The 19,641-nt window shown below is 34.2% G+C and overlaps 3 protein-coding genes across 3 annotated transcripts in view; 1 reads left to right on the forward strand and 2 right to left on the reverse strand.

Annotated features, from left to right (window-relative positions):
- LOC109104380 (stAR-related lipid transfer protein 13-like) overlaps positions 1–3,020 on the reverse strand; it is an 88,481-nt gene extending 85,461 nt beyond the window's left edge. Inside the window, exon 1 of the mRNA XM_042771418.1 lies at positions 3,006–3,020. The gene's annotated coding sequence lies outside the window, so the exon portion shown is untranslated. The remainder of the gene's footprint in view (positions 1–3,005) is intronic.
- A 1,299-nt stretch (positions 3,021–4,319) lies between these two features.
- Positions 4,320–8,364, forward strand: hdac12 (histone deacetylase 12). The gene is made up of 8 exons (XM_042771426.1): positions 4,320–4,698; positions 4,813–4,956; positions 5,040–5,199; positions 5,870–6,066; positions 6,254–6,404; positions 7,359–7,475; positions 7,578–7,720; positions 8,172–8,364. The coding sequence occupies exons 1-8, from the start codon at positions 4,660–4,662 to the stop codon at positions 8,193–8,195; spliced, it is 975 nt and encodes a 324-aa protein (XP_042627360.1). The 5' UTR covers positions 4,320–4,659; the 3' UTR covers positions 8,196–8,364.
- Positions 8,365–9,018: 654 nt separating this feature from the next.
- Positions 9,019–19,026, reverse strand: LOC109103030 (probable tRNA methyltransferase 9B). Its single transcript, XM_042771430.1, has 4 exons — positions 18,811–19,026; positions 13,930–14,120; positions 13,368–13,541; positions 9,019–10,444 (listed from the first exon to the last, which is right to left on the reverse strand). Exons 2-4 carry the CDS (start codon positions 14,081–14,083, stop codon positions 9,504–9,506), a joined length of 1,269 nt encoding a protein of 422 aa, XP_042627364.1. The 5' UTR covers positions 14,084–14,120; positions 18,811–19,026; the 3' UTR covers positions 9,019–9,503.
- Between the last annotated feature and the right edge of the window lie 615 nt (positions 19,027–19,641).

Below are 19,641 nucleotides of genomic sequence, written 5' to 3' on the forward strand. Positions count from 1 at the left end.
AAAGAATGTTTTTGGATCTTTTTATTTTAGTATCATTGAGGTACAGTAAAACATTTTTTTTTTTAATGTTTGCATTTAAGTGAATTTGTATTTTTGTATTTTCTATCTGCATTTTCATTTTAGTTAAAGTTTTAGAATTCTTTTTAGAAATCTGTGTTTTTGTCTTTTTAAATATGTCTATATATTTTTAATGAATATTTTTTGGTTTTAGTTATTTTAGTAAATAATATCAAATTCAATGAAAATTAAAAATGTTGCACAGGCAATATAACTTAAATTTTTTTTTTTTTTTTTAAATACCATTTAATTGCAAATAATAATAAAAAATAACTTTAAGGTTTATATTTTTACTTAAGTTGAATTATATTAACCCTGTTTTAGGATGGCAAAGTTTTAGCAGTCACTTAGCCTACTGAAGTTTATAAGTATGACATCTGAATAAGACATTTTCTATTATTTGTTTAGAATGTTTTACTCACTTAAAAGTACTCATCTGATACTACAAATAAATTACATACTGTACAATTATGTAGAGAAAAAAAGTATTAATTAAAAAAAAAAAAACTTTATGAACTTTAAAATTTGATTAAATAAACCTCCAGAACCAAAATACAGTGTCTTTTCTCATAGATACTGTATATGAGTTGCAGGTGCCGAAACCAATTCCATCCTCTCGACTGGCAGGAAAAGACACCAAGAAAATGCTGTCGTGCTGAAAATGAACACTGAATTCATGATCTGTTCAATGGACAATCATTCCAGAGCACGCTTTGAGCAAACAGGGCACCGTTTCAACATGTAGGTTATACATACCATGGTGGATGTGCTGGAGGGACTGAACGGTGACAGCTCTTCCTCAACACATCTGAAGAGATTTCCACCAGGCTTGACATAGGGACCTAATGTACTTAAAAGTCCATTTGTCATTAGGCAGACACCTTCTTATCTAGAGGAACTACCAGCATGCTTAGAACAGGAAAAAATCCCCAGAATAAAGTAAGGGTTACGCATTTTGCTCAAGGACACAGTGGCTAAAGGTGATCGCCATAACTCTTGGTTCATCCATCGCACCTTGCGGGTTTTGAACCTACAACCTTTGAGTAAGCAGGTCAGATCTTCAACCATCAAGCTTTCACTAGCCTTTTGTAGTTTTGCCTGAACTGAAACACTAAATAACATTAATGGAAAACTACATCATCATCTACTCACAAAAAATACTTCAGAAAGAGTCATAACTGTAAAAAATCAACGTTATAAATAAATCAAAGATTATTGGGGTATGTTTTATAAGAAAATACTATTTCTACTTAAAATTTACATTTTTAATTCAATGCCGTTTCTTTGTAATTATTAGTGAAATTTACAAGCAATTTCTGAGTGAAAGCTGTTTCTACATCAAACTTTTTTACTAATTATTTTTAGGGTGCTTTACATTGTGTTTTTGTCTGTTTCAGAGCTTGACAGCTCTTGGTCACCATTCACTTCTCAGTGCATGGAAAAGAGCAGCTCGGACTTTCTACTAAACATTTCCTTTGGTGTCCCACGTAAGAAAGAATGTCAAACAGGTTTGGAATGACATGAGCATGAGTAAAAGTTCACATATTCGAATTAACTGAGTGATGCTGCATATTTACAGTTAGTGAATGAACCTGGCATTCTCTCTCATCACAGCTGCACTCATGTGTCGTTGTTGACTGCTTGTGAATTTGAAGGATCCTTTATGTAAGGTGGCATACACTATTCCGCCAGCTTGCTTCAACAGATGCACAACACAGACTAGCTGTATGATATAACGGCACAAGTATCTGAAGTATGGTATTTGGATTTGAATCAACAGCCTTAGGCAAGGCACGGGAACATCTTGGGCCTCTTCTGTAAACATAAGGCCCCCACTCCAGAAGGAAAGCAGAGATAATGCCACATGAAGAGCTGTAAAAGGAGGATGCACATTCATTTCATTTGTGGTTAGACTGAGAATGTCAATATTTTAGGTATGATGAGAGCAGTGCATTATGGGTCACACTATTAAAACATAACATTTGAGGGGAAAATACAGAATACAAGAATGAGAGACACATGATTCCTTGAGAGTGGGTGGATGACTGACATATGATTGGGAAACATGATGATGGAGAAGATATATAGTAGATGTCTGTACAAATATGGCCTGCACAATTATTGGAATAACATTAAATAAATTAAAGAAAAATGGCAATTTCTTTTAAGAATATCAAAACCAAAAACATTGTAAATACAGAAATGTAGCCATAGGTCTTGATTTAGCAACTGCCCCAAATTAATTACATGAACTATATTAATATATATATATGAACTATATATATATAAAGCTGAAATAAAATAAAACATAAATATTAAATGAAAAACTTTAAAAAGCTTAAGTGAAAATTACAAATGTTGCACTGGCAATTAACTGAAAAAATATAAGTGGAAAATTAAAAAGATTAAAAATACAAATAAAAAACTAAAGTGAAACAGATATGTTTAAAAATAATTTAAGAATTTGAAAAAAAAAAAAACATTTTGTAAAAATAATCGACACACAATGACGAAACATTTACCTAAAATTAAAATGAATACTGATCATATAAAAACAAAAGCCAACTCCAAATATTAATAAACACTAGTATATAAATAACACTAAAACGGAAAGGAAATTATCACACATCCCTTTGACATATCAGTGAACAACTGAAAAAAATAAAAAATAAAATAGGGGCTAAAAGTACATTTTTGAACATGCTCTCAATAGACAACTTGGCAAATTTGAGTAAATGATTCAAAAAAAAAGAAAATGTTTAGACAGAGGTAGTAACTGAGGTTGATTAACAATGCCTAAAACCTGCCTGAGCCAGAACGACGTGTTTCACTCCATACAGTCAACGGTTAACAGACTGTGTTTTTTGGATGAACCTAATTTTTTAGAGGAAACTGTTTTAATACAACCGTATATGCAAAGTGCTTTAATGCTGCTATTCTCTGTTTACCTGTGGGCCGTCCTTGGGACAGTTGTAGGTAATGTTGACCTGCTGGCTGACTGTGGTTAGCAAGAAAATGTTTGTTTGCTTCGTAAGCCAACGTGTTTTTGAATCCAAGAACCGATTCACTGATTCGCTTCCATGTACTGACTCATATTTGTTCATTGGAATCTACAATTAAAATGACGTGCGTTATTAAAACTAGTTGCACACGCAAATTAGCAAGTGTTTCTGTCCTGAACGACTCGGTGTTTTAATAAATCTTTTGAGTGAGTGAATGAAAGAGTCATTCATAACACAAAGATAAATCACCGATCGCCACCTAATGACGTAACCTAAACAACAGATTGTTATCTGAGGGTCACTATATATTATATCACTATATATTATATAAGCATTATATATATATATATATATATATATATATATATATATATATATATATATATATATATATATATATATATATATATATATATATATATATATATATATTAGTTTTACAATGTCACATCTGCCTTTTTTGGGGGGTGAGATCAGTCATGATGAGTACATAATGTTTATTTTTATTCTTTTATTTTTTTATTTATTTAACAGTGATGGATAAGACCATTTTCTGTAAGGAGTATTGTGAAAAATACGTTCTGCTTCACAAGATGTGCCAGCCATGCTTTCACATCATTTATTACAGGCGGACTATTTTCTACCTGGCAAAATGTTCCCACGTACACCTTTTTTTTTTTTTCTTCGTGAAAGTACATTCCTCTGTTCCTGCCAACAAATTACTTCTTTCTGAGAAAGAAGCCCATTTTAACCATTTTTAACATGACAGTGTACAGCTCAGACCACTGCAAGGCAGTAAATCATTCGCTTTGAATTAAGTAAAAAATATGTTCCTGTCCACCAAAGTAATAAAACACATCAATTGAATACTCAATAATCCTAAATGTTCATTCATGCGTTTGTTCATTTGGTAAGAAGCAGCACATATGCAGTTTAATGTACAGTCAGCCGGAACACTCTGCATTTCATTCATTCATTCATTCATTCATTAATTCATTCATTCATTCATTCATGTATTTATTCAGAAATAAATAAATAAACGAGGAAAATATGTTTAAGGTATTTATTTATTTGCATGTTTTTTTATTGTGCAATTTCTCTCCTTAAAGTGGACACTATCCTCTTAAATAAATGTAAAATAACTGTAAAATAAAGCAAAATAAAACCAAGCAAAATGTTTCCACTATGACATGTTGACTTGCGGCTCTCTCACTCCTGAACAGACGGTGGCAGTAGCACACTTCCATTACAACAAGAAGAAAACAATACAATACGAACCCCAGAAACACAAACGTCTCATGGTCTCATGTACACACACGCGTAGATGTATATGGGCTGATCGTGGAAATATTTTGTATTTTTGCGTCCGTATCTTGAATAACCTTTAATCTGATTCAGAACGCAGTTTAAAAAATCGAATGTATCGACTTATTTAATAGTTGCTGATTGTGTAACTGCACGCTTTTTGTAAACAAGCAGTTGTTACTTATAATAGATTGTTAGGCAGCAATGTTTCATTTATTTTGTCAAAAATCTATCTATAGCAGCTATTAAATGCAAAGTTGTGGTCCAAAAGGAAACATTTCTGAAACGAAACCCAATGCATGGGACATGGAGGAGGTCTTTTAACGCTGAACATGTAATATGTCCTTAATATCACACTGAACCCCACAGAGTGTAACACTAGTACAGACCTGACATTTACTAAAAGCTCATATGCACTCATTTGCATCAATTTTTTTCTTCTTTATAGACTTGCCTTGAATCAAGAGCACTTCCTATAATTCATCATGTCAAGTACATCTGTGACCTCCCTGAAAACCACAGGTTTCCCATGGGAAAGTTCCCCAAAGTCCTGGAGAGTCTGCTCAGAGATCAGGTCATAACAGATAAACAGGTTAGTGAATCTGGAACTTATATTAACATACGCATATTTAACAAAGCCGAGTTTAATATACTTTAAATGTCACTGTCTTATAGGTGTGGGCCCCTAAGATTGCCTCCACTGAGCTTCTGAGACGTGTGCATACTGAGGAGTACCTGTCCAACTTTATCAGTGGTGAAATTAGTGAGAAAGATCAGAGACGAACCGGATTCCAGTGGAGTTCTGGTTTAGTACAACGCTGTAGATATGAAACAGGTGTGCCATGAATCATCTGGGTTATATTTTACTCTAAAATCAAAATAAAGTTGCAAAATAAAAATGAAGCCTAATTTGGACATTTCTTAATTTACATAGTGTTGTTTTAGTATTATTCATATGCTATTATAATGTTTATTAATATTTTAAATTGACCTAACTAATAATAATAATATTATTATTTTTTTTCGTTTATTTTTTGCTATGTGACTGTCATTTTATAGATTTTTTTATATATAGATATAGAATTCTATTTTTTTTTTTTTTTTACTGAAAATGTGTAAAAACAAAAAAGATAAAAAAAAACTTAATAACACTGATATTTAGTCATTGTTTCCATTATTGCTCATTACAACACTTTTATTATTAAAATAAGCTTAATTAATTACAATAAATGTTACCATGGGATATATTTACAATTATACTTATTTTTATAAAAAAAAATTTTTTTTAGTATAATTACTAAAATACACACCTTACTTGTTATAAAAATTATGTCACAATGGAAAAGGCTTGATTTGCATATGCAAAAAAAATACATTTTCTTTTTTGTTTGCATATTGCACTATTACGCAGCTATGGAAGTTTGTAAAACTTCAGTATATTGTTCTGTTGTCCCCCCTTCGGAAGTGTCATGTAATGTATTTCTCTCGTGTGAGATGTGGTCCAGGCGGCACCGTGCTGGCAGGAGAGATCGCCGTACAGAGGGGACTGGCATGCAGTACAGCCGGAGGAACCCATCATGCCTTCCCCAGCTACGGCTCAGGCTTCTGTCTGCTCAATGACCTGGCTGTGGCCGCCAAACACCTGATGGGTGAGTCCACATCCAGGAGGAGGATTCTCATTGTGGATCTGGATGTACATCAGGTACATGACTTCCAAGGGGTCAGCCTTTAACTCTTTGGTTTTATTTTTGAGGAAGAAATATTTAATAATAGTGGATGAATCATTGACATTTGAAACTGAAAAAAAGAAACTGTTGTACTGACCAAAATGCTGTTGCTTTCCTGAATTATATATAATATTCATGTTTTTTCCCCCCTCTGTTCACTAGGGTGATGGCACAGCATTCATATTTAAGGATGAACCCGATGTTTTCACCTTCTCAGTGCATTGTGGGAAAAACTTTCCTGTGCGAAAGCAGCAGAGTGACCTAGATGTCAGTTTGGAAGACGGCATTGAAGACAAAGAGTATCTTTCCAAAGGTATTTTCATTTAATACTCATTCATTTTACACCTACACAAAAACATAAGCAGATCACTTTTTGACTTGTAAATCATTTCTTTAAATCTCTATTAAAGGAATAGTTCATACAAAATGAATATTTGCTGAAATTTGACTCAACCTCAGGCCATCCAAGATGTAGATGAGTTTGTTTCTTCATCAGAACAGATCTGGAGAAATTTAGCATTACATCACTTGCTCACTAAAGGATTCTCTGCAGTGAATGGGTGCCATCAGAATGAGAGTCCAAACAGCTGATAAAAACATCACAGTAATCCACACGACTCCAGTCGATCAATTAACATCTTGTGAAGCGGAAAGCTTTGTTTGGATAGCACAAATTCATCATTAGGGCATTGTAACTTTAAACCCTTTAAACCAAACAAATTAGCATATAATCCATAACAACACTTCCTCCAGTGAAAAAGTCCATCCCCTGTTGTCCTCTCACATCAATATCCATTGACGTTTTTGTTTAAAATTTGTTTTCGCTTGTATACAGTATTTATTGTGCATATTTCCCTCTTGATTCAGATAATTTTTCACTAAAAAAGCAACATTATGGACGATATTATGAGGACATTTATTGTATTTCATTGTATTGTATTTTAACCAGAAGTTATGGTTTGAAGTTAAAAACGTCTTAATGATGGATTTGTTTCCTATAAACACGCAGCTTTTCACTTCATAAGATATTAATTGATGGACTGGAGTCGTGTGGATTACTTCTGGGTTATTCTGATGTTTTTATCAGCTGTTTAGACACTCCATTCCATTGGTGAGCAAGTCATGTAATGCTGAAATTCCCCAAATTTCTTGGATGGCCTGAGGGTGAGTACATTTTAAGAAAATTTTTTTTTTTGGATGAACTACTCCTTTTAGTAATCCTAGGTGTGGTGCTTTGGTAAAATGCATTAAGTCATTTCCTGTACAGTCCAGGAACACCTCCCTTGGTTACTGGAGAGAATCCGGCCGGATCTGGTGCTGTATGATTCTGGAGTGGATCCACACTGGGAGGATGAACTTGGAAGACTTCGTCTCACAGATGAAGGTAAATCCTTTCACTCCATTACGCACATCATATATCGTAAAATCAAAGCAGTATTTAATGTAATTGACTCTTCAATGTCTTTGTGCATTTTACCCGTCATAGGACTTTACCGGAGGGATCTTTATGTACTTCAGACAGTCATTAAAAAGGGCATTCCTGTGGCTACTGTCATTGGAGGAGGCTATTCCAGAGATATTGATCGACTGGGGCACAGGCACTCAATAATTCACAGAGCTGCATCAAAGGTGAGCTCACAGAATTCATAATGAAGGTTACATGGTATTTCATAGATCTGCATGAATTGAACATGGATATTATTGGGTGCCTTTAATCTATATATTTATTAATTTTATTTATTGGGTATTTTTTTTTTATTATTCATTATTTTACTAATGTTTTTTCTCTTGACTGTTTTGCTATGATCCCTTTATATATATATATATATATATATATATATATATATATATATATATATATATATATATATATATATATATATATATATAAAATAAAAATAAAGTTGGAAAATTGTCAGAAAGATACATGCCATGCTGCTGTTTTTACATGTTGATGTTTTTAAGAAGCAGATTTTGCTTTCATAGTACTGCTTTCTGACCTCTTTATCGCAAATATAAAAAGCAGTATTGCACTTTCAGAGGATTCTATGCTTTTAATGGTTCCCATTTCTGCATTTAGGTTTGGAGAGAACATGGACTTTAACTCAAGGATGAAAATGGACAGCAGGTGCTAAACAATCTAAGATTGTTGGGTGCTGAAAAGGACCATATGAACGTTTGGCAGTGCCATAATCACTGTGTCATAGCAATTGTATGCAATAGATTTTATGAATTAAAATGCCATATTTATTCAAGCAATCCTTTCAATTCTTACTCTTTTAATATTTATTATTATTATTTATAAATAGTTGTGTTTTACAAAGAAAAAAAAACCTTACTTGGCAGTTAAAATTACAGTTTGGCTCATTATTATTATTATTATTATTATTAGTAGTAGTAGTAGTATATTAAATATTTAATTAATTTTCACTATAAAAATACATGAATTTGATTTTGAGCCCAGTAGATCATATAAAAACAGTGCTTGTATTATACTATTTATTAATGATAAAAAGTAATTTAAATAATTCCTAATAATACATTTTCTTATCTAAATACATATATAATATAAATAGTGTAGTAGAGAATTAATTAATAGTGTGTTATTACTTTTTTAGCTTATTATTTAAGAAGAACACATTTAAAGTAACTGGAAAATTTGATGTTTCACTATAAAAGACATGAATTTGCACCAATGGGTCAGATAAAACTAAATATGCTGATTTTATTATATTTAAGTTAAAAATACACATAAAAATGGTTCAAGTTTAAAGGAAAATTAAAGTCCTTTGTTGTGACTTTCTGACATGGTCAAGTTACACCAATAAAAGCATACACAATTTACAACACCAGCACAAATATGTTTCAGCTGTTCAAGTTTTCAAAAACAGAAAAAATCATGAACAGTCTACAATAAAAAAACACTATTAAAAGCTTCAGACCACAACACAAAGGCTAATACTAACCATACAACACAACACACAGACAAACTCCTGAAGAGTGTCCAATAAGAAAACACTAGGTATGTGCTCTCATCGTTTGGTTCAAAAAAATGATGTGCTACTGTATATGCTTTCTGTTTCAGGCAGACATTGCTTAACAGTGATACACCATTAAAATCAGTGCAAGTTAAGTCAAGTCAATTATTTTCAACTCAAAACTAAGACATCACAAAGAATGGAGACTAAAGCTAAATTAAGCAAATTTCAAAGTACTACTAGCCTTAGTGTTTTACGATTTGAACCAAAACTGGTCTCGTCAAAGCATCAATACCTTGCTTGTTATTGCCATTGATACTGAACAGCTAATGTTTAATATTAGCTCTCTGGTCCCAATACTTAAAATCTCAAACTAAATCTTTTAAAGACATTAAAAAAAGGTTATAAATTAAAACAGACATATAAAATGAGATTTAAACCTTCCAGACTTGGACCTTCTCAGCCACCACGCACCAATTGGCATGGTCCAAGTAAGTGTGCAGAACATGGAGCTCATCAACATGGTTTTGGATCAACTGTGTCAGTTCTCCTTCCCTGAATACGTGGTAGTACCTCAGACAAGAGTCCTTAAGCTGTTCGCTGCTCCGTCCTTTCAACTCATCCCTTTCCAAAAGAGACGCTGTGCTATCCTGCCTCTGCAAGGGCTCTTTTAGGCTCGATTTACCATCTACCTCCACGTGTCCTTCAAGAGTTGACTGATCCCTCTGATAGGAGACCAAGTCGGGCAGTGGTACTGAGGAACAATCATGGACAAGCTCCACAGGAGCAGTCTCATTTCCATTCCCAGAACTTCTGTTGTCATTTTTATGGACCTGTACAATGGGATCTGAAATGAAGACGTCTTCTTCTAGACTGGTTCTGGAAGAGGATGAAAAAAGGCTGGACATCTGCCTGATGAGACCTCTACTACTAGTTCGCCGGCTTCTGCTTTCCGTTGCTTCATCGACAGGGGTTTGTATAGAGCTGGAAGAGGAACGGGACATGGTCAGGCTGGTGAAGTCCAGCACCGAATCTAAAGACCTGGAGAAGAACCAAAGCCTCTGTTTTTTCTGCTGGCTGGGGCCGATTGATTCACCCTTGTCCAACATAGAGGATGTGCTTTTCACTTTCCTGTGCTTGTCGCTGGAAGCGGTGCCGTCACTGATGCTTTGGGTTCCAATGCCTCGCTGTCTTAAGGCAGGAGATAAAGGGGGATTGGGGTTCCAGGGAACAAAGATGTCTTGCTTCTCAAACTTGCGCCTCTTCTGCTCCATGGCCCAAACGGAAATCATGATCCGCCCTCCCACACGCAGGGTGCGTGCCATCTCTTTTATTGCTCGGATACGCCGTTCTTTGGTGGACATGTGGTGGATGACTAAGCAATTGAAAGAAGTTGTATTCAGAGGTCATTGATATACAATCTAGTGATTTCAAGGAATAGTTCAACCCAGAATTAAATTTGTTACTCACCCTATGCAGTACCATAAAACCCATACTTTTACATGTATGCAATGCATTTTATTATGAATATGCATCATTTAGTCAACTATAAAGCTATATACTTATGGACTCTTTTTTTTAATAATGCATTTTTAATGTATAATATAATTGTTGGGTTTTACAAAGTAGAGAAAGAATGATTAGTTTGTTGATATTACATTTTTTGATTCTGCATTTATTATTATTATTATTATTATTAAGACGACGATGATGATTAATAAATTGAAATTAAAACTTATTTAAATAAATACCTTTCATTATTTTAAAAAATGCATAAAATGTATAATTTAAAAGTCAATATTGTCTCAATTCAATAATATCCCACATCAATACTGCTGATTGTTATTATTAATAATTATAATATGATAAAAATAACAACTATACTAATAAATCAATTTAACAATATATCAATATAATAATATTAATATCAAATTAAAAACAAAAATATGCATACTAAAAACATTTGAATCAACTGAATCAAACAAAATATAGTATTCATATAATATATACACACACACACATTATATATACACATATATATATATATATATATATATATATATATATATATATCAAATTATATATATATATACACAGACATAAATATTTCTAAAATCATTGTTTTCCAATGAAGAAATAAAAACTGGAGTAAGGCGCAACAGTGACAGTGTCCTTATGCAGAATAAATCTAAACAATATACAACCAAAATCAATGTAGAAAGCCCATCTTATAGTTGTGGGCTGTTTACTGCATTTACTGGGGGCTTTCAGAATGTTTAAACCATTATGAGACTCTGATATCATCAATGGGCACATTAATCTTCTCTCTGAGGATTCACGAGGGGTTGCCAGGTGACCCAGCTGTACAACAAATATTCCCAGACCTCTTCCAAGAAACACTAATACTAATACTCCTGTAGCCTAGTAACACCTCTTGTGTCCTCCACCTAATAAAGCTTAAATAAACCTATATAGCCGCTCCATTTCAAGTTAATGGCAGCACTACCAGCTGATTGAAATTAAATGGTTTGATCATGGAAATACTAGTATGTTAAAGGGGTCATATGATGCGATTTCAAGTTTTCCTTTCTCTTTGGTGTGTTACAATCTGTTTGCAAAGTTGCAAAGACTAAAGTCTCAAACCCAAAGAGATATTCTTTATAAAAGTTTAATACTTGTCCACGCCCTCCTAAAATGTCTTATTTAAACACATCCCCACACATCTACGTCACGATGTGGGAAGATTTACATAACGCTGCCCAAATGTTCACGCAAAGAAAGAAGGCGTAACTTTGATTCTCGCTGTTGCCGCCCGCAACAAACAAATGACACGCTTATAATTTGTTAAATCAAAAATAAATTGTCATTACATTTAAAAGAGGACACAACTAGAAATCAGTGGTTAAGTTGTATTTACAGCACTGTTCCAGAACAGTTCAACCCAAATATTTAGATGTGTGCAACGCATTTTATGGAGGACTGCTTCCTGATCCTGGGAGAGAAGACTACAATGCCAGCTGTTCTGACTCACATTCTGTAAGTACGTTTACATATGTAAAGGTTTTGCTACTGATGATTCAAACATGAGTTTTGAGCAGTGTAGAGTAGAGCTTGTTGTTTATCATTTCTCCGATCACAAATGCAGACATGGTTTTATGTTTACGTCGCGCGATGCAACAACGCATAAAAAGCTAGTACAAGTCATTATTATCCATAATTATGTCCCCACTGGATGCCACAATGGCTCGTTTTTAATATGTTTTATTGTTTTTGTCTTGTAGCACCGGTGTTCTGACCGGAACACGCAGCACAGTATGTTAAGGGGCGTAACATTTCCGTCACACGCTTGAGGCATTCGGCCAATCACAACGCACTGTATAGTTGGCCAATCAGAGCACACCTCGCTTTTCAAACCGATGAGCTTTGTAAAAAATGACGCATTTCAGAAAGGCGGGAGTTAGAGGAGAAACAATAATGATCAGTATGTGGAAATAATGTGTTTTTTGAACTTTAAACCACATGAACACATTGCATTACACCAAATACACAAAAGAATGTTCTTTTTAGCAGCATCATATGACCCCTTTAATGTGGGTCTATGCCATTATGAATTGTGCTCCTATGAATGTACATCTTCATAGATCTTTATGCTAATGATCTCATGTCAGCAGTTTTTGAAATACTCAGACCAGCCCGTCTGGCACCAACAACCATTCCACATTCAAAGTTACTTAAATCCCCTTTCTTCCCCATTCTAATGCTCGGTTTGAACTTCAGCATGTCGTCTTCACCACATCTAGATGCCTAAATGCATTGAGTTGCTGCCATGTGATTGGCTGATTAGCAATCTGAGTTACCAAGCAATTGAATAGGTGTTACCTAATAAAGTGGCTGGTGAGTGTATATATGTGTGTGTGTCCTCTTTTTTTGCGTTTTATTAATGCATTTTTTTAAGTATAAATAATTTTTAAATATATAGTGTAATTGTTGGATTGTACAAAGTGGAGAATTAATTTATAGTCTGTTGATATTACATTTTTATCTCAGTATTTATTATGATGATGATGATTATGAATCAGGTAAAAACTTTGAAATAGTTTTATAATAACCTTTCATATTTTCTATAATACTGTATACTATATAACCGCTGAAGTTTATTACTATTATTACTGAAATAATAATTATTATTAAAAGAATCATTAATGTAATATTTAAGTTACTGAATTGTTAAGTGGAATCTGAATGAGAATCAGAATGAATTCATCCAAATGTTTTAGGATATTTATTTGATGTATTACCTGCAATGGAAAGCACTGCATCAAAACAGCCGTCTCTGTAGGGCAAACGCAGGCCATCACAAAGCTGCACCTCGTGACCTCGACTCCACGCAGAGTCCACCAACGGCCGACACACGTCACAGCCCAACTTGAAGATATCCTCATTGATGTGTAGATATTTGCCATTGCCACATCCTGCAATAATTCCAAAAATAATCAGTGCATGTCATAAAAATCGTTTTTCCCTCATGGATGATTCACTGGGCTGTTTTCCAGTGTCGTATTGTAATAACTTTGGTGCCCATTCATTCTTATTAAACTTTAATATTAATAATTGCATTTTCTTTCAGTAAATGCTGTCAGCTTAGTCTGTATGTGATAACGGGCCATTAACTTTTTCCAAGCAAAAGAATAGAGACAATATTACATGGGTTTCTTTTCAGCAGTAGGAGTGCAAATCTTCAGATAAAAATGTGACAATGGTTGTTTACAGAGAAAGACTAGTAAAAGCATATTGATCTTGCCATTCTGAGAGTTTTAGTCCTCGTTTGAGAGACATTAAAGACAGAACATGAAGCCTTACCGACATCCGCCACGATGCTGCCGGGCTCCTGCTGTAGCAGGAACTGTTTGACCTTGGGCCAAGCTTTGTAGCGGCTGTCGTTGAAGTAGGGTGCGATCCTCTCGTACACGCTGTGAACATGGTCTCTCTCCAGCTGGCTGGCAGCCTCGTCCATGCTGCTCTCTATTAAACCCCACGCAGCATCTTCACCACTTAGACAGACAGAGAGAGGAACAGACAGGGAGGAGGAGAGACATGAAATGAGACCTAAAGATTGAGTCACCCTCTGCTTATAATGCTTTGGTTCCACTGCCATTTCTAAAAAAATGAATTCAATATACCACTTTGACTGGTTGTTTTTATACAGCAGTAAGAGCTTGGAGGATGTACCGCCGGGGTTAATAACATAGGGCCCTAATTTTTTTTTCTATTGTTGTAATAATTTCACCTCATTCTATAAATTAAATAACAAATGTAAAACAAAGTCTGACATATACCACTAACAACTGAACTTTTTATGTTTACACGAATTGTATACATTTTACTTCAAATCATTGTAACAGAATTGTTTGGATTGTGATCAGACAGGATGTCAATTTTGGGGGAAATGTGCTAAAAAGTCAAAATAATAAACGTGCTAAATAATAAAAAATAATATATATAAATTAATGAATATATTTAAAAAATAAAAATATGCTATATTTAACTAAGGATTATATTTAATCATTATAAATAATATTAATATTTGTATACATCAATTTTATACATAATCTTATTTGTCATTAGAAATTAATACAATAATTTATATTTATATATTTATATATATTTAAGTAAAATATTGTATTTCAGTTAATAAGTGGAAAAATTATTATCCTTATTATAAATAATTAGAACAAATTATCTTTATTATTTCAAAATGATTAAACACAAATAAATGTATATGTATAAATATAGTAAATGTATAAATAAATGTATATAAAAATATAAATGCTTAATTGTCACATTTAAAAAAATATATAAACACACATATACACAAACACACACACAATTATTAAATATATTTTTTTTAAACCATTTTAAAAACAAATGTTAGTTTGAATGAATACATTTTATTATTATAATTTTCTAAAAAAAAAATGTGTGTGTGCGTTTGTGATTTAAAACAATTTTTAGAAATAATAAGAAATAAAAAATATAAATGCTTAAGTGTCATAATATCACGCAAAAACAACAACATAATAATAAGAATAATAATAATCATGGACATGATAGCAAGATCTAAGCAATCTAAAATTAAATATATATTTTCACAATAAGAACTAAATGACTGGCTGAAGCTGAGTGTTTCTGATTAATTCGTTGTTCCCCTCCTTTTAAATCATTTAATAAATTGTTGCTCTTCTTCCACTTGACTGCAGTAGCACAGATAGATGCGGTTGCACGCCTCCTCACAGCTGCACGTCACTTACCAAATGTCCTGTACAACTGCATCATGCTTCACAATCAACACATGGCTCAATCATTTCCTCACCTTCAAACACACACTGCATCTTCCTCAACAGGGACATCTCAAACAAAGCTTTGAAGCACAAACAGTCTGAGATTTCAATGCTTAATTGCGCAGCTGATTTGAAATGCAGAGTGGAAGGCACATTTCAAACAGTGCTGCCACCTCTGATCTGCTTTCAGAGCCTCAGATGTCATTAACAGCTACTCTTGAAACTAAACGCATCAGCTTTTAGGTTTTGCTTTCTTTACTTATTTTCAAGTGTGTGACCTATAACACCACATGAATTTGAAACAGGGATGTGTTCAGCTGTAAATCTAGACTAATTGCATTTCAACTGGTTGAGTTGTTGCGAGTTGAGAACTGAAGTCATGGATCAATAAGAGAACATTTCGAAGCAAATCCACATTCGATGCTGATCTACTCTCCTGCATTCAAACGACAACGTTCGGTCAATAATCTCATGGTCCGGCCAGCAAATCAATGAGACTTTCATGTTCACTGCCAGAAGTGTTTAGACAAGTCTGCAAACTATGAATTTAATACGATGACCATTTTATCCTATTTTCACTATTACTAAACAAATGACCAGAATCCATAAAGGGTGGTTTTTGATTGTATAACAAAGCATTGTGAATAAGCAACTGACCTTTTGGGATATTACAATGAAAACAAGATTATCTTGTTTTTTCATAATGCCTCTGTGGTTTGGAAATGTAGTGTACTGGCTGTTATGTAAAACAAAAAGGCTCTTCGGTTAAAACACTAGCACCAAAAAAGAAAAAACACAACAAAAAAAAACAAGATCAACAAGAGAAAAAAACACAGCAGCATGTGGGCTGACCGTATGTGTACGACTTGACAGAAGGTGTATGGTGTGCTGGCCAAAATAAAGAAATGAAACAGCAAGAAGATGGTTATTTTTGGTAGCACCTTGCACAAGTTAAAATAAAATTGCTTTCGTAATGCACTTTGGTGGACTTATTGTGAACTGTTCATTGGTGTAAGTTATTGCAATTAAAATATATAGAGAGAGATAGAAATGTAGCCTTATCACTTGTTCACTAATGGATCCTCTGTAGTAATGGGTGCCGTCAAAATGAGAGTTCAAAGAGTTGATTAAAACATGTTTGTAATAAACAAACCCATCATTAAGATGTTTTTAACTTCAAACTATTGCTTTCACTTCACAAGACTGGAGTCGTGTGGATTATTGTGATGTCTTTCTCAGCTGTTTGAACTCTGATGGCACCCATTCACTGTAGAGGCTCCATTGTGAATAAGTGATGGAAGGCTAAATTTGTTCCAATGAAGAAACAAACTCATCTACATCTTGGATGGCCTGAGGGTAGGTATATTTTCAGCAAATTTTCTTTTATGGGTGAACTATTCTTTCAAAAAAAGCACCACAGAGCATGACAATGTTCACAGTGTCCAAAGAAATTGATGCTCAAATTCTAGACTTTTCACAGCTATAGGCATTGTTTTAGTAAGCTGCTTGTAACGTCCATTTCTCATCATCCAATCAATTCCAGATGGATAACATTTTGCAAAATTTTTCAATGATTGAAAAGTTACATATCTGGCAACCTTTTGAATTTGGCCAGCAAACAACCACCAGAGGCCATCCAGAACACCCTAGCAACCACATGGCAACATTCACAATCATTTTGGTGATGAGTTTGGCATAGGCAAGCATTACTCATATTTTCTACAGAAAAAAAAAAAGGTAGTTTGTGGTCACAAAACATTCAATCAGGCCCTTCTGGAAATGAAATACAATAATAAACTACTGCAAGGGCCGCATTCACATAGATTCCCTCTCCATGGCAAATTATCCTCACCACAATTGTTTTCTGAGAAGTCATTTTAGACTCACGCCGACTCTCTGGCCTTGAGAGTCTAGTCAACAAGCAAGCAATATTAAAGGTCGTCCAGCCCACACTGCATCAAATAAAAAGATAGCGGACGGTGACCTTAGAAATGTCACCTCACTGAAAGATGTCAACTGCCTGGTGTCGCTCCAACGCACCTTTAGAAAATATCAAACCTCTGTCAAAGCAAAATCATGACTTTCTTGAGGCCTTCTGTTTTGAGCGTTATGATTTCATCTCCCTTCGGACCCTGCAGTCGGCTCCATACTGTTGAGAACTCTGAGGGTCCCTCATTACGAGACTATTTTGAGATCACACCCGCTGACAGAAGGATGGGAGAGAAGCGCTACAGCATCATCATGTCGCACAGCCCTGAAGAGACTCAGATTGCATCTGACCGTCCATTCAATTCATTAAAATGCTCAACTCGACAGGCGTTATGTAAGCAGCTGCAAGCTGGACGTTGTGAGAATACCGAACAGCAGCATCTAAATTTAGAAGCAAGCAATACCCGCCAGACCACATATTCTTACAGAGAAACAGCGGGTCTGTTTCAGCACTAATGGAAACATGGAATGAACGATAAAGAGTTTCACTGTTTAGTAATATATCCGTTGATAGATTTACTACACCTTACTACTCCATGCAGGTTTACCATAACAGATACAGTAGATTTAAGCATTTCTTATTCTTGTAAGAACTTGACAGAAGTATAGTATGCAGCAGACTAGCACGTGTGTGTGTGCGCGTGTGTGTGTGTGATCATCATCATATATATATATATATATATATATATATATAAAATTATATATATGTATATATATATATATATAAATATAAATTTTGTCGGAATGAGCATTTGATTTATGATTTAAGCACTGAATCATATATTTAATTATGACAGGTTTTTACTGGGTTGATAATGAAATTTAAATATCAAATACAAATGATTTTTAATTTGATTTTTGATACAGTTCATGCTTCCCCAAATGAGGATATTAAATTGCATTTGAACATTTGATAGCAGTTGTTTTCAGAGTTTGATTTATTATTTGATCATTTGATTTATCATTTGAGCAGTTGTTTTGAGAATTTGATGTTTATGCATTTGCCTTTTCATTTGAATTTTGTTAGGAAAAGACCTCCATAGACTGATGCACATAAACAACATATATACAAGCACACGTGTGCACATATGATCTCAGTTAACTTAAATAACAGGAAATACTTGTTCATTCATTCATGTTTCCCGGGAATCATTACACTATGAGACACATCCTGTTGATCTTAATTTATAAAGTTTAAATTGCCAACTGAAAGCTTCTTTAGAGATGTTATCTTCATAAAATTAACATACATTTCACACACCTGCGTTACTGTTTATTCCACGCGCAAACTACACAGAGCTCATTCAGTGTGATGCAGTACAAAGCAATGTATTTGTTCCAATTGAAAGTTTGATCCTATGTTTATTTGCAAGACAAGAATCAGCGTCGTATACATCCTATGAATCACACCTACCTTTCCCCTCTCTCAAGGCTGCAGTCGTGGAGACATCAAATCCGACGGGAGGTCGTTTGTTTAATTGGCGTCATTATATTAACGTTAATGTAAAAGACGGCGATAAAACATCAACACCACACGCTGACTGTGTGCAATACACCGGCTCAGGGTGCACACTGGGGATGTGTTAATAAATACATGCTCACTACACTCGACCCCTAGTCTGGCGTGATGTCCGATTCGCGAACGAAGAATTCTTTTGAACCGGTTCTTTTTGATGACTCGGTCGAACCGATTCTCAATTGATTCATTAATCCCTCACGTTTAATTTAAGTTCCCGATTTTTCTCCAGAGTATTTTAGAGGACAACTTTGTGTGGGAGTTAAAATAGACATATTGGTAACTGACATATATGCTGAAGCCTTAAAAATTGTCATTTGTGGTCACAAAACATTCAATCAGGCCCTTCTGGAAATTAAATACAATAATAAACTACTGCAAGGGCTGCATTCACACAGGTTCTCTCTCCATGACAAATTATCCTCACCACAATTGTTTTCTAAAAAGTCATGTATTCAGCAATACATGCTGAAGCCTTAAAAAGGCAGCTTTTGGCATAATATTTTTAAAGCAGATTGTAAAACAGTTCACAATATGCGTCAGACTGGATGATTAACTACTAAACTACAAGCTAATGATTTAACTTAATCAAAAACGGGCATTTAACTCTTAATGCCACTCGTGAGACTTCAGGGAACAATGTGATGAATCAAACGAGTCGAAACAGTTCAACAAACCGTTCAAACGAATCGTCTCGCTTAAACGACTCTGATATGTAACTAGACGGTC

The sequence above is a fragment of the Cyprinus carpio genome, chromosome A15, assembly GCF_018340385.1.
Source record: "Cyprinus carpio isolate SPL01 chromosome A15, ASM1834038v1, whole genome shotgun sequence".
Classification (NCBI taxonomy): Eukaryota; Metazoa; Chordata; class Actinopteri; order Cypriniformes; family Cyprinidae; genus Cyprinus; species Cyprinus carpio.